We start from the raw sequence: 14,594 nt of genomic DNA on the forward strand, positions 1-14,594 counted from the left end.
GCCTGTGGTGAACTTCGAAGAGTCGTACTTCGACACACGCAGCTCCGTGCTCCAATCGTCGGCCAAACTCTTCGCCGCGCGTAACGACCCACAGACAATCCTTACCAACTTCAGCGCACTCAATCTTAGTGAGTTTCCCACGGCGGAAGAAAGTCGCTTGAATGCGTACCCTGATGGTCCGTTAGAGGTGCAGCCCAACTTGTTCCTCTACTCAGAGCCGACGCTTGAGCAGGCGCGCGAATTCGACTTGATTATCAACGTCGCGCGCGAGTTGAAGGATTTGTCAAAGGATATTGCGCGCGATAGCCGCTGCCATGCGAAGTACATCTTTATTCCGTGGTCGCACAACTCGAAGCTTGTACCGGATCTTGTGTACTTGACCGCCATGATTTCCCAGTATCTCCATCCGTTGGACACCCAGCTCGCAGGCCGAGGGGCGAAGGCGGCCTCGAAGAAGGTGTTGATCCACTGCCAGTGTGGTGTTTCGCGTAGCGCGTCGTTGATCGTCGCGTATTTGATGTACGACTTGAAGATCGGCGTCAACGAAGGCTACAATATGTTGAAGGTGAGCGCGCCGCTGATTGCCCCGAACATGGGCCTCATCTTCCAGTTGATGGAATGGGCGGAGAAAATTGGAGTGTCGGTGCGCTCTCCGGGAACGCCCATAGAGTTCCAGCGGCAAATGGCAGATGCGTCCGCCGAGTCCAAGGCGAAAGCCCGTCTAGAGGCGTAACCAGAGGCCTATTGAGATATATCGGGCGATCTAAACGGCCTTTATGGGAGATTGGTATTGGAATTTGGTTGTTGTGACATCATAAACGTCCGCAGAGGCCGTATGAGGCCGTGTCAGCGTCAAGTTTGCCTAAGATAGCCTTTTTCAATGGCCTTTTGGGGCTGTGTGCCTATTGAAACCATATAGGGTATCAAATCTGTATGGACACCCCTAAGACTCTATGGAACCGTGTCATAATCGGGATGGGGATTGGCTCCTTACGAGAATGCATTTCGTAAGGCTATATGCTATAATTTACCCCTTGCTGAACCGTATCCGAAAGCATTGAGAATTATATTCGTCTGGATAACGTCCCAGTGGCTGTAGTTTACGGTTACCCTCCAACAAGGATCCACTAGCCTTAACTTCCACAACTTTTGTCGGATTGTTTGCTCATATTCCCTGGTCTCAGAGTTGGGCCAGGTAATTCTTCGTCGCTCATTCCATTGGTATGTCTGCCTAGGTATATGCACAGTCTCACTCTTCGCTCACACCTACATGACTTATACCATGCGGCTTCTCGTGAATTAATATGTAAATACCAAATTCAGGACGGTTTCGAGCTCACTCCAGCTCGGGATTCACCAAGCCCTGTAAAAGCTCAGGATCCCGTATTTGTATGCCATATCTAAACGGCCGAGGCTCAAACGAAACCGCTCCCTTTCTTTGGTTCATCTCAAAGGGGTCTAACAACATCAATTCCTCACTCTTCTGTGGTGGTGTCACCTTAAAGGCAATAAGCACGCGTACAAGAAGTGTGTACATTTCCTGAAAGGCTAAGTGTTTCCCAGAGCAACCCCGTGACCCAGCCCCAAAAGTAAAATGGAGTGTTCCTTCGCTCTCTCGGAAGTGCAATTTGTTGTCTCCATCCAAGAAACGCAGGGGCTGGAACTGGGTGGGGTCGCTAAACTGGTTGGGATCGTGGTTGGCCTGGTACGCGTTCATGATCAAGTAAGTTCCTGCGGGAATAACGCTGTTTTTATATATGATAGCTTTAGATGTGGCTCGTGGGAGGGAAAGTGGAAGCACCGTGAAATATCTTAACGTCTCGTTCAAGAGGGCTACGATGTAGTCGCAGGAAACGCCGTAGGGGGCCTGTTCCCAAGCCTTTTTCAAGTTACCATAAGTATTCTCTAGCTCTTTTATGGCCAAGGCTTGGAATTTTTCCCCCGTAACTGGCTGGGATAAGTGGCCCATACAGTGGTTCAACGTGTACGGCGTGTTATCCAACCCCGCGCTGACAAGAGTAAGACAGATACTTTTTAACTCAGATTCAGTGATGCCGGAAACGGGGTTTCCTAGGATCTGAGATACAAGACAGTCTGTTTGGTTCCCCGCGAGAATTCTTTGCTTCAAATCAAAGAGAAACTTGTCCATGTAGACATCCCGCCTGTGTCTGTACTTCGCAGCGGCTTCGGTCAGTCTGATAAGTGGAATGTACCGCAAGAAGATGAGGTAGTCTTCCAAGTTAGAGGTCTGACTTCGCAAGTTGATGATTTTATTCTCTATCTTGATGATTTCCTGGGCCAACTCCCGATCCCGGTTTTCAGTATCGAGAACAATCCCATATGCCATGTAGATACTGAGCTTCAAGGCAAAGTTCTGGAAACAATTCATTAAATCGGTTTCCACGGGCTGTTTCTGTTTCATGGTCTCGACTATAAATCGGATGACGGCACGGGATTGGTCATCTATCGCAGGTGCTAGAATAGACACGTTCCTCTTGTTCAACGCAGTAGATACTGTTTTCTTCATCACTTTGTATCTGGGTCCCTGGGGAGTAGATCCGATGGTAAAACCCTGGGTCTTGGAGACAATCTTGTGGAAAGTGTACAACACAGGCCTAGAATTGTTTTCACAGGAATTCTTGATCCAAAACTGCTTTACCTCCTCGAATGAGTTGATAACCAAAAAACGATGCGCTCCCATACGCACCTGATATACGTCTCCATACCGTTCCGACCAACCAGTATATGTCTTTGAAGCGTTCTCAAGTAGCTGAAAGAGATTTCCCACGATAGGATAGCCCGGAATACTGGGGATTCCCGCAATCTTCCTTGGTGCAACTAGCCCAACGATGTCAAGCAACAACCACGCCCCGAGTAACCCAAGGAAGTAAAGAACAAAATAGTCCACGATATGCTTCCCCATGAGTAGTATATTTATAAAGCATTGTACTATAAGTGTTAGTTTCCGTAATTCTGCTGCATTGAATAGAATGCTTACTCATTGCTATTTCTTTTCTTTTGAGTAAACGGTGAGCAATATCAGATAGCAAAGTGGTGCTCAGTCCATCGTTGAGAGGGCTGGCACATAAAAGCAGCACCAGAGCTTTTAACTTGCCATTTTTATATCTTCTGCAGTGGCGATATGGTGGCTCGACTTGATGAATAGAGGCTTCATTACTCCCTTTGTGTTAGGCCCTAGAATTGAGATGCATATGCATACTGTTTGTGTAAGAAATACACGCATTAAGCACATCTACCGGTGTTTAATGATTGTATTGGTATCTAAAAAATGCCGTAAGAAAACAAAGAAAAAGACAGAATATAGAATAGAATGATTGACAAGAGTTAGGGAAGACCTGTGTATTTAAATCAGAGACTGCAATACTCTTTTTGTGGGGTGTCAATATATCGCCGTATACACTTACACTTGGCGTTTAGTTATATTGCTCACGGGCTAGAGGCTAAATTCCGGTAAAGCCATTGGACTGTGGCACAGTGGCTTCAACCTTTTTTTACTTTCACGTACTGGCAAAACCCCATCTCCTGGAAAGCTTTCAAACAGATACAGGGAAACAGCCTTGACTCTACATCACCGAGGAGAAATTAATTTTTACTTTTTTAAAAAAATAACAGAGTAATACAAAAGGCGGAAACCCGGCTGGAAATCAAACATAAACAATCATAAAGCAAAGATGGAAATCAAATTATAAAGGATGACCAGAAAGCTAGGCAAATCCGTTATAGCTACCGGCACACACGGACGTGTAACTTGGAACGACAGCGAACGAGGTCTCTCCCTGGTCCGTGACGACGGCGCTAGCCATTTGAACGTTTCCGCCCAAGCTGTTTGGGGAGTCCTCGGAGCTCAAACTGAATTTGATCTGCACGCCATGTTCACCCTCGTGGGTCAAGCCGTCGGTCATGAAGCGCGCGACAAGTCTCTCCTCCTTAGTCGCAGACAACGTGAGAGGCTCGGAATACTTCCAGGTAATCCTGCTCTTCTCCTTATTGAACGAGCCCTGTGGTCTAGAGGAAGCGGAGGAGGTGGGCGCCCCAGCAATGGACACAGACACGATAAAGTTGTGCAAAGTGACACCAGATTCCGGCACCTTGGCCGCAAACTCAGGGGCCAACTTGACCATCAACATGACGCTCGCTTGGTGGGCCTCGAAGCGCCACACAGGCAATACCACGACTGGTGCCACCGCAACATCCGACTTCAACTGGTACTTCAACGCCCCAAGACTGCGCAGGTGGATCAGCGCCGGGTCTATCAAGAACTCGTGGTCGGAAACCTGGTGCAAGAGCTGTGGGTTGACTAAGGTCTGGCCCAACCCCGCAAAGTTGTCAAACTGCAACCTGAGCGACTGCGGAAGTATCTCACCCTTGTAACAGAAGGCAATCTCGCCAATAGTCTGGGCCTTCACCTGAACGCCCTCCTTAAAGGATGCGTTAACAACCTCTGCGACGCTCGCGCTCAACCCCTCAATGTCCAAGGTGCTGTGCAAGAACATCGCCGGCTTGCTGAGCAAAGTGGAGCCGGTGTTCTGGGAGACAAGCCCGGACGTAGAGATTGACGGTGGTCTCGAAATCATGACAGAATCGCGGTTAGTTGGATTGGCGGCCGGGAGGTCGTGGAAGAGCGTGGAATGGATCTCCTTACGTTTCTGGAGGTTGATCCGGGAGGGCAATTCCCCAACCGAGGTGTCTTCTTCGCTCGCTGAAATGTCACGCAAGTCATTTGTCTCACCAACGACACTACGGTCCACACTATGGTCCACGTTACGATCTCCAGAGACATGGCTGCCATCCAGCTTGATAGTGTTCTTTCTAGCTGGCGGTGGGGCCGGCGCTTGGGCAATACTGGAGCGCTTGACCTCGAACAGTTGCGAATCCTCCACAGGGAGAATCGTCGGCTGCGGCTGCGCAGGTACCGGGTTTGGAAGTGCTTTCTGGTCGTTCACCATCTTAATCGTAGGCTGCAACGGCGCAAAGCTCCCTCTCTCCGAAGACGCCTTGCCAAAGCTCTGGCGCAGCTCCGGTTCCCTCAAAGCTTGCTCTCTGTTCGGTTCTCTCTGGTCCTTCAAGGATTGCTCTCTGAAGCCCTGGTCCCTGTTCTCCCTTGTTGACTCTCTCTGGCTGCTCTGTTCCCTTGACTGATGTCTTCTGGTGGAAGCGACGGACAGGGTACGACTAAGAGCTGGAACAGGGTCGCTTCGCTCACGGGCAGTCTCCGGTACCTCCTGCAACGCGCTGCCCTTCTTGTCCTTCTTCTTTCTGCTAAAAATAGAGCCGACCTTGGATTTGAGCCTGTTCTGGGACTTCTGGGGCGCACCGGTGAAACCGTTCATCAACTGGCTCGGATTGTTGGGGCTTCCGGTGGTGGCAATGCTAGATGTCGACGCAACGCGACCACCAAAGCTGTTGGCCGTAGGGGACGCCATTGGAGCTCTGGCGGAAAGCGATGTACTGATAGCCAACTCGCTGAAGCGCACGATTTCGTCGTGGGGATCGAAGTTCAACAACAACTCGGTGGACTTTTCGCTAGCCTTGATGATGGCGCCCAGCTGGTCGCCCCACGTGGTCTGCATCTTCAAGAACACGTCACGCAACACGCTCAAGCGGATGAGGTCGTAGTTCTCGAAGCTTTCCAAGATGTACGGAGCCTTGGAGGACCAGTCGCGCTCGTCCTTTGTGCCATGCTCCCCTCGCGGCTGCTCGAGACGCGTGGCCATGGTCGCAAGCGTGTTGACCAACTTTCCCGTCTCCTTGTGGCGTGCGTCGCGGTGTGAAAAGTTGTTCAATTCATGGAGCACATCGCGGTGTAACGTCGCGGAAAAGTGCTCCGCAGTCTCGACCTTCGCTCCGAGCGTAGCCAAAACTGAGTTCCAGAGCGGTGCCACCTGCCCAACCACGTCCATGTCATCCGCGACGCCCAAGCGCGCACGCGCAGCGGTGCTGATACCCGAGCCGCGACTGAGCAACTTCTGCAAGTCACTCGCGTAGCGGTCCTCCGTGGTCTTTAAATCACTAAGTAACCTCATAAGCTCGTCGTTGAACAAGTTGTTGGCCTGAAAGCGGAGGCCGATGTACTGACTCGTCTCCACCGGCAGCTTCGAGACAAGAATTGTCGATGCGTACTGCGTGTGTTCTTCGGACATTGCTATGTTTGCTGTTAAATAGTATTATTGTCAAGCGTGGAGAGCAATTGGGTGTCTTTATCAGATAGGGCAACCCCTCTTTTTTCCGGAATTGATGGAGGGGGTGTATGTTGTGAGCCCTGGTAGGCCGGCTGCCCGGAACGAAGTTCCCGATTGCACCAAGAACGGTGACGGCGAGACTTGTAACGGAGCTGATGACAATATTGAAATATAAAAAAATATTGAAAGTATACAATGGTTTGGGGTATACATTTAGGTGATTATTTATAGTGTAAGTCTCGTTAGTTTATCCCCCTACAGCGTGAGTCTGGCACAAACTCTGGGGTAGAGCCTCAGCCTCCGAATGTGCATAAGAAAAGTGGCAACTTCGGAGTCTTCAGGGTTGGCCTTGATTACGGGAGAAAGAAAGATAAAACGGTGTATGAATTTGGTATCGAACGATAAAAAGGGCCCGATGCTGTGCCTTCTTCCTGGAAATACCTTGATAGCAAGTCTTGGAAAGGGTTATAGTAAATTTTGCTGTTGTTATCGTGAATATGTTTGCACATGTTCACACATGCTTGCATTTATGCGAAACTACGGCGGAATTTGGCAGCCCTTCAGGGGAAAGAGGGCCGGAAGTAATGCAAACTCAAAGACGACTCTGAGGTGGTATACCCGACATAAATTGTGTTTAGACCTGAATTTGGAATCAAAGAGATATATACAAATGATAGTGTTCAGGTGAGACCTAGCGGAGTTTGAGCTTGACATGTATATCGTGAGGTCCACCCATCGTGCCATATGCTCTAGCACCCTCCAAAAAGTAACAGAATTGCCAAAATGGGACTTTCACTGCCACTGATATGTATTATTGTTAAAAGTAGACGTAAAGCTAGTTTTCATATACAATAAAGATATCTAGGGTAAAGTTGGTATGTGTCGCTCCAACTGGAAAGCATACTCTTCGACCAAATTAATGTATTCCCATCCAATTCTACCCCCATCAACCCGTCATGTTAATTTCCCAAGCTTTTCTCAATGCATTCTACCTCAGTTATCCCCCACCAAAGACTTGATTCTGCTTGAATTCAGTCACCTTGTCTCCTACTTTCTACACATATTAAACATTAAATAGATTATGGTATCAAAAACGCAGAGCTCGCCTCATCACATAGGCATCACTGCTAAATATACAGGCAACAGTTAATTACTATACAAAGCTTAGATGACAGCCTTGAGGGTCTCGTTCTGGGAAACAACGCCGGCAAACTTGCCGTCCAAGTACTTCAACAACTCGATGACTTTGACCTTCTCCTCTGGAGAGGCGAACTGGTTGAGTCTCTCTACGCCCTCCTCTCTGCCCAAGGTGGCCTCGCTGACCAACTTGATTCTGGCGTTCTCCTTCTTAAAGACCTCAGCGAAGAGCGCAACGACCTGTGGGGTGAACGGAGTAATGTCCAGGGAGTTCTGCTCGTATAAGCTCATGATGAGTCTGAAGATTGGAGAGTTTTCCTCGAATGCGGTCTCCAATGGGAGGTGGGAGAACAACGCAGGCAAGATGTGAGTCAAAGGGACGGCGGCCTGGTGCTTGAGCGCCATTCTGGCCACACAGCCAGACGCATTAGCGAATGCTCTGTTAACCACATCTCTGGTTTCCTCGTTATCCGAGTCGGCCTTCTTGTCGGCCTTGGACAACAATTTGGAAAGCAACTGGAGGATGTGCGGATAGGCAGCGGAAACATCCTGAGAGGTGCTCTCGATGATGAGGCCGACACCGTAAGAAGCGTTACCCTTGACATCAATAGACTTATCGTGGGTCAATCTGTCAACAAACGCGTTCATCATGGCCTCAACGTCCTGGTTGTAGTCCTTCAAGCCAGCGGCAATGTCAGCCAAGGCACCGCAAGCGGAGACACGCAAGTTCTTGGTAGAGGCGGTCACCTGGGCAAAGATAATCTCCTTGAACGGTGGGAAGATCTGGTTGAAGTCGTTTCCAAGGGTTTTTGAGAAGGAAACCAAGACCTCCAAGGCGGTTTCAACCATCATGGCTTCGGTTTCAGAGGCGTCTTCTTCGTCTTCCGGCATGTCTTCGTCCTCAACCTGGCATGGGTGCTCCTTCTTCAAGAGCATCATGAGGCATTCGCACAATTGTTGCAACTCTTCGGAGTCGCCGTTATCGGTAACAATGATCGCACCATACTTCTTGAGCAAATCGGTAATGTTGTCAAGGATGGTCGCGACCATGCCGATCTCGAATTCCGCGTCCAAGGTGGCCATGGAGAGTGCTCTAACCGGTTTGATAATGGCCAAAAGCGACTCAGAGACGTAAGAGCCCTGTGGAGCACCAATTGGGAAGCTCTTTGGGGTGGTGTTGGCCGCGAGCATCGCGTCAACAATCTTCCAGCAGGCATTTAAGGCGGCCTCGCGCATCCCGTAGGAGTTCTCGACCTGGTCCATAAGGATGGTCAAGGACGGCTCGACGTAGGTGCCAAAGTCGTTGCCACAGCCCATGGCCAACTCAGACAACGCAATGGAGGCGATCTCCTTCTCAATGGTGATACCGGTGTGGACAGTGAACTTTTCAGCCAAGTCAGCTTCGTCGAGCTCCTCATTCTCCAAATCCTCTGGGTTGAACTGGAACTCATCCTGCTGAAGACACTCAAAGATCTTTGGAATGATGGACTCGAGGAACGGCGCAAACTCCTTGCCATAGACCTTGGCCATGTTGTGGATGAAGGCAAACCCAGACTCTCTGATACGCGAGTTGGAGGAGTTAACGGAGAGATGAGCGGCTTCGAGGAGCGGCGTCGCGTATGGCGCGAACGGTTCTGAGCCTACAGCGCGTGCCATGGTGGAAATGTTCTCGAACGTACAGGCGCGCAACTCAATCTCGGGCTCAGACAAACCCTCAGTGTTTCCCGCGTTGGCGATGAATGGTTCAAGGAACTGGATGGACTGCGCAAAGTACGGGGTGAAGATCTTCCCGGATGCGTAGGCGGTAGAGCCGATAGCAGAGACAATTGCAGACTTGAGGGTGGCTGACTGGGCGGATTGCAACATGTGGAATAACTTGTTCATCAACGGCTCCATGTACTGGCCCATGACTTCATGGTTCATAAACTCGATCAACGCGTCCAAGGCATAGGTGGCGGACTTGTAAACGTTGACATTGGTGGCTGAGTCAATGATGGCGATAATCAATGGCAAAAGCTCGGCATGGTATTCAGCGATAACATCCTGTAACTCGGAGGTCATTTGCCCGAGACATCTCAAGGCAGCAACACGAACTACCAAGGAATTGTCCTTCAAACCGGAAACAATGACTGGGATAAGTTTGGGCAATTGTGTGGAGTAGTAGTCTGGGGCACCAGAGGAGGTGACCCCAAGTGCCAAGAGCGCTGCTCTCTTCTCAAACTGATTGGAGGAGGAAAGGAAAGCATTAAGATTTTCAAACAATGGGGTGATGGTCTGGGAAACCGGTAATTCGGTAGCCAAGTTGGCCATGAATCTCAAAGCCAAGGTAACAGGATCCGATTCTTCGTTTTCATTCTCCTGGTCCTCCGTGTTCAATTCCTCGTCCACGTCGATCTCCTCAGAGGCGATCTTCAAGGCAGCGAGCATCAACTCCGGGCCAAGCTTCTTAGAGGACAACTTCCCCTTTCTGTAGCCAACACAAGAGATCAAGAACTGCAACGCCATGACACGGTAGTCTACGTCAACTTGGGTGTTGAGAGAAATCTCCAACATGAACTGCACCAACATAACAAGCGAGTCGCCAACAATCTTGGAATCGGCCAAAAGAAGGTTGTTGAACACGTTGAAAATTTGCTTGGCAGAGTCAGAATCATCCTGAGAGACAACGTCCTTCAACACGTTGACCATGTGTGGAATGGCGGTCTTGAAGGTGGCCGACATGGAGGCTGGAATCTCATCCATCTCATCCGCAAAGGACGCAATGACGTCGAGCGCGAGAAGGGAGGTCACACGGGCGTCCTTGGACGATGGGTCGACCAAGGTTTGTGAGAAAAGACCCAAAAACACGTTCACGTGCTCGATCAAGATGGCACCAGAGGTCTCCAACAAGGTGAGGAGAATGTAGAGACCCATTTCTTTGGACTGGACGTCCTCAGAGGTAGCAGCACCGACTAAGCCCTCCATCAATAATGGCCATTGGTTCTCTGGCACATCAATGTCGGCAATGGTGGCGACCACTCTGGCGGACTGGTGGCGAACGAGCTTCTTTGGCTCGACAAAGGTGGACTTCAAAATGGAGTCGCGAATCTGCGTCTTCATACCGGCATTAGCGGTGGCCCACTTGGAGATAACCAATTTACGGGCCTCTACCGCCGCCAACTGGCGGATCTGCGCGTCCTGGTGGTTCTGCAAAATGTGCACCATCGTTGGAAGCGCCAAGTCGTTATTGTAGAACTCCGAAGAGAGCTTGGCGGATGCGGCCTTAATGACCGCAGAATCTGGCACCGTGATGAGCTTCAAAGTCTCTTCCAAGGAGGAAAGGTATTGCTGGTCCATCTTGTGTGTAGTAGATAGAGAAGGAAAATAAGTAGAGCGGATGTGTATTTATCATATCGCTAGTGAAAAATTTAAAGCAAAAATTTTTTCATAAGATGGCAGTCACGTGGAAGTGCGGCGCGTCTCCAAAGAACCAGTGACACTCTGCCACTTGGAGAATATAAGCTAGGTTGAGAGGAATGGAGGGGTTCGATAGGTTTAAAATAGAGGTTGATCTTTTCTTTTTTTCTCCCTTTTCATGTTCAGGGCCCTGAGTATTACAGTCTCTGGAGCGTTATAGTGGGTTTATTAACACAGGGAGATCTTTAGATGGTACGTTAACATGTCTCCTGCAGGCGGTGCATATAAACTAAAAAGAAATTCCACCCGTTGTGCTGGCATGGAAAGCGGATCTTATGTATTGATTAAGACGGATAGTATTCGTGATTGGGGCAGAGATCTGGACGTGGCTGTGCTTAAGCATGCAGAGCTGTGTTGGTATTTAACGGAATTCGAGCGATGTGACCCTCTATCAATACAAGTACTGGTATGTGAGTAAGGAGGTAACATTGGGAATTGGTAGTGCCAAAAATACGTAACATATACATATATTTAGATATCAGTGAGTACATAATTAATAGCTTGCCCCATATACATAGAGGTACTCCGATACGAGAGGTACTTGTATCAAACAAGTTATGTTTAAAGTATAACTAGTTTTAAAAAGATGCATATATATGTTAGTTGTATCAAATATAATTAATAAAACTTAATTTGCAATGTAGATTAAATCTGACAGGACAAGATTTTACCTTTAATATTAGAATTAATCGTTCAGGTAGCGATATATATGTACTTATGCACAAACACACATAATATGAGTACTTCATTATAGCTTCATAACGTCAACAGCTACCAGTAGGTGAACAACTCTCATACTGCATAAATTCAAGCACTATTGCGTTAACATATCCGCTGGGTCAAACCTGGTCACCTTATTCACCACCACAGAGCGCAAGGCTCCAGATGACAATGGTAACTTGTATTTCAACACGCCGCTGACGATCAAGTCAAACGGATGCTTCGCTACGCGGCTCCATTTGGTCCCTCCTTCTTCCCTCCACAATTCTCCCTCCCTTATTTCCTCCGCTGATGTCACATTTTGTCCCGGGTTCAACAACTTAACCTCCGCGAGGCCCTGTACGGCCCGCCGGTTAAAGAAGCCCCCGGAAAAGCTCAAGGATGACAGTAACTCATCAATCGAGCCTAGCAAAATCGTCTCCACACCGTTCCTCTTATCGTCCACATACTCAGACTTGGCAAAGATATCCAAGGTAGCCTCGCTCACATCTATACTCAAAAAGCCCGGGTTGAAGGCTTCAATCCACATGTTGAACACTAACTCGTCTTGGCTGACCACCACGTGTGAAATATCGAATATGTGCACGTGCTGCAAGTCCTTCAGCGTGGCCAAAAGGAAGCCGCTGATGAAGCCGATCGAGAGGAGGAGAAAGATCCCGACCACTGTGTAGATCATGGATTTGAGGTTGTTGAGACGTTCCTCCTCCGCGTACCCAAACGGCATATCGCCAGACTTAACGCGCGGGAGAGCAAAGTGGAGCCCGCGCGAGTGGCGCGATTGCGGGGACTGCGCCTCGTGCGGCGATACGCGTGTGTAGTGTTCCTGTGTACCGTTGTACTCCGGATATATCTTTGTATGTTTTGCCATTCGTGGCTGGTAGTCGTTTTGTCTGCGGTGGCCGCTGAGTAACTGCGTGGTCTCGTTCGCCTTTGTGCGGTTCTTGTAGCTGTCGTAGTAGATGAGTTCGTCCTCAAAGTCTTCAATATCGACGTTATCGGGAATGATGCTGTAACGACGCGGCTGCGAGCCTTTGCGGTCAAACACCTTTGAGGTGGTTGTGCGTAGCTGTGTCGGTTGTACGTAGCGCTTCTTGCGCTCCTTGCGCGTGTCGGTGGTGGGATACGTGTAGCGTGGGATTTCCTCTGATGACCCACTGGAGGACTCGTAATAATCTTGTAGTGTATCAAACTCTCTCTCGGGCTTTGCCTTGACAGGCTCATCCAGTTTTTCCGGTCGGACATCTACCTCTCCGGTCAGCCGGAACGCCAACCCCCGTTGGAGCTCCGGTTCAGTCATTTGGAGAATCAGGTGAATGGATCCGGCTCGGTGCATGTTACTGTATACGGAACGGCGGTCGACAATGCTGTTGGCATCGCCGTGGCTCGGCTTCGCCTCACTCGCCCGACTCGGGTCATGCAGCTTCACGGCACGACTCGGATCATGCTTTACGGGCCGGATATTTGCCCCACTCATCTTGCGGAGAATCACCGTGCTGACGGGCTCGGGCTCATGTATCGGAGTCATCGCGACCAGGTCGCGCGATGAAGTTATGTGTACCAGGTCGCGCGACGAATGGCGCGCGGACGTGACACTCGTGTCGTCGCGCTCGTACTCGTCCTCGTCCGACCCGTCCACCGTCCCGATACCACTGACATTGCGGTTGATATCATCTGGTCGTTCCAGCTTCGGCTCGGCACTCGGAAACGAGCTATTCTCGTACACAAACGTTTCATCGCTGTCGGAGGTCTCGACGTCGTCGACCGCGCTTGCGAGTCGCGCCGCGAAAAAGTCCGTGCGAATATTTGCCTTCCCTTTCTGCACCTTGAGCGATGACACGTCCTCCATGCCGAGTAGCGGTGTATTCGCTAAACTCGGTGCGACACTCGCGATCCGCGCGCCGCTTGTTACCACTCGCGCGCCTGCCGCGAGGTCCACCGCGTCGCTCACGCTGTCCACCGTTGTGTCACCATCCTTATCATCCGTGGACATCAGCACACGATGGGGCTGGTTCATAAAGATCAGCGCTTTGGGAATGGATGTCGATGCCTTCGCCTGTGGAGGCGCCGCGATGGGGAGGTTGCTCTCGATGATCAGCTTTTTGATTTTGATTGCCGTCTGGATGTCTGCAAAGTTCTTGCCTTCGGTAACCTTTTTGGGAACGTCTTCGGGGATTTCGGCTGCTGCCTTCGGCTCCGTCTTGTTCTCCAGGTCTTGCATTGGTGGCTAATGGAAATGGAGCATAGGGGTAAGTGACAAGCGAATTCAAATGGTGCGTTATATGCGTTCGCGATAATCCGCTGTGCGACGCACGAACGAACAAGGGAAAAAGAGTGTTGCAATATCAGTAAGATTATTAAAAATTCGGGGGATTTAAAGGGCAAGGAGTTAGAATAGTGTTATGGTATTTTATTATATAAGCAACGTTATCGTTTTTAGTACTTGTTACAACCTTGATGTAACGGGTGTAGTGCTTAGTGCCTCAGAAGTAGCCACAAAGGCACTGGGATGGTACTTCACTAGCTTCACCCCACTAATTATTCAATTTCATCGGCCATTTATTACCATTTATATAAGAATATATTCCATACACACTCGATTCAATACCAATATTTAAGTAGATTTATACATTTTGATTTTTTTTTTTGTTATTCATTTAATCCAGACACCCTTACATCTCATCCAACATTTCATTATCCGCAAACCATTGATGTTCAAATGCATCCATAAGCCAGTTGTTGTAAGGATATGAAATCTCAGAACTAAGGTCAATATATTTACTCTACATGAATGACGGATGAGTGTTACACAAAAACAGAGAGAAATGCTCTACGGCACACCCATCGTTTCTCTTTAGCAACCCGTGTACCCAGCTCTCAGAAATTCACAATGTTATCGGCATAATAGACGGCTTTGAAAAGGATATAGATGGTTCTCACTATTAGCTTTAATCAGACTTCATCTCCCCTAGCTGTCTTCACAATTAATCAAATCATGTTCAACAGTTAGCTTAACTCAAAATTAGCCATATCAAAATATTGACGGCAATTAATTAAATCACCGCTATTAAAATGCTGGCCACA

The 14,594-nt window shown here is 49.1% G+C and overlaps 7 protein-coding genes across 7 annotated transcripts; 2 read left to right on the top strand and 5 right to left on the bottom strand.

Moving 5' to 3' along the window:
* Positions 1–166: 166 nt before the first annotated feature.
* On the top strand, positions 167–622 carry CPP1 (tyrosine/serine/threonine protein phosphatase; the record flags this gene model as incomplete). The annotated part of the gene is made up of 1 exon (XM_019131217.1): positions 167–622. A coding segment is annotated over one exon (456 nt), but the record flags the coding sequence as incomplete, so codon positions are not given.
* A 412-nt stretch (positions 623–1,034) lies between these two features.
* BABINDRAFT_81742 (uncharacterized protein) lies at positions 1,035–3,169 on the bottom strand. Its single transcript, XM_019132746.1, has 2 exons — positions 2,999–3,169; positions 1,035–2,949 (listed from the first exon to the last, which is right to left on the bottom strand). The coding sequence occupies exons 1-2, from the start codon at positions 3,000–3,002 to the stop codon at positions 1,337–1,339; spliced, it is 1,617 nt and encodes a 538-aa protein (XP_018988498.1). The 5' UTR covers positions 3,003–3,169; the 3' UTR covers positions 1,035–1,336.
* Positions 3,170–3,596: 427 nt separating this feature from the next.
* BABINDRAFT_159614 (uncharacterized protein) lies at positions 3,597–6,165 on the bottom strand. The gene has a single exon (XM_019127771.1). The coding sequence runs from the start codon at positions 6,159–6,161 to the stop codon at positions 3,726–3,728; it is 2,436 nt and encodes an 811-aa protein (XP_018988499.1). The 5' UTR covers positions 6,162–6,165; the 3' UTR covers positions 3,597–3,725.
* Positions 6,166–6,223: 58 nt separating this feature from the next.
* BABINDRAFT_81774 (uncharacterized protein) lies at positions 6,224–6,982 on the top strand. Its single transcript, XM_019132748.1, has one exon. The coding sequence runs from the start codon at positions 6,505–6,507 to the stop codon at positions 6,886–6,888; it is 384 nt and encodes a 127-aa protein (XP_018988500.1). The 5' UTR covers positions 6,224–6,504; the 3' UTR covers positions 6,889–6,982.
* A 282-nt stretch (positions 6,983–7,264) lies between these two features.
* Positions 7,265–10,703, bottom strand: BABINDRAFT_159615 (uncharacterized protein). The gene has a single exon (XM_019127772.1). The coding sequence runs from the start codon at positions 10,671–10,673 to the stop codon at positions 7,365–7,367; it is 3,309 nt and encodes a 1,102-aa protein (XP_018988501.1). The 5' UTR covers positions 10,674–10,703; the 3' UTR covers positions 7,265–7,364.
* A 367-nt stretch (positions 10,704–11,070) lies between these two features.
* On the bottom strand, positions 11,071–11,377 carry BABINDRAFT_81802 (uncharacterized protein). The gene has a single exon (XM_019132749.1). It carries the CDS (start codon positions 11,282–11,284, stop codon positions 11,129–11,131), a length of 156 nt encoding a protein of 51 aa, XP_018988502.1. The 5' UTR covers positions 11,285–11,377; the 3' UTR covers positions 11,071–11,128.
* Positions 11,378–11,420: 43 nt separating this feature from the next.
* On the bottom strand, positions 11,421–13,752 carry VAC7 (Vac7p). The gene has a single exon (XM_019127773.1). It carries the CDS (start codon positions 13,729–13,731, stop codon positions 11,608–11,610), a length of 2,124 nt encoding a protein of 707 aa, XP_018988503.1. The 5' UTR covers positions 13,732–13,752; the 3' UTR covers positions 11,421–11,607.
* Positions 13,753–14,594: the final 842 nt, after the last annotated feature.

Source organism: Babjeviella inositovora (genome assembly GCF_001661335.1).
Source record: "Babjeviella inositovora NRRL Y-12698 unplaced genomic scaffold BABINscaffold_1, whole genome shotgun sequence".
Taxonomy (NCBI): Eukaryota; Fungi; Ascomycota; class Pichiomycetes; order Serinales; genus Babjeviella; species Babjeviella inositovora.

What these genes read in the sequence shown, in the direction of transcription:
- BABINDRAFT_81802 (XM_019132749.1), bottom strand. Translation starts at nt 11,284, where the DNA reads ATGTACTCACTGATATCTAAATATATGTATATGTTACGTATTTTTGGC.
- BABINDRAFT_159614 (XM_019127771.1), bottom strand. Translation starts at nt 6,161, where the DNA reads ATGTCCGAAGAACACACGCAGTACGCATCGACAATTCTTGTCTCGAAG.
- BABINDRAFT_159615 (XM_019127772.1), bottom strand. Translation starts at nt 10,673, where the DNA reads ATGGACCAGCAATACCTTTCCTCCTTGGAAGAGACTTTGAAGCTCATC.
- BABINDRAFT_81774 (XM_019132748.1), top strand. Translation starts at nt 6,505, where the DNA reads ATGTGCATAAGAAAAGTGGCAACTTCGGAGTCTTCAGGGTTGGCCTTG.
- VAC7 (XM_019127773.1), bottom strand. Translation starts at nt 13,731, where the DNA reads ATGCAAGACCTGGAGAACAAGACGGAGCCGAAGGCAGCAGCCGAAATC.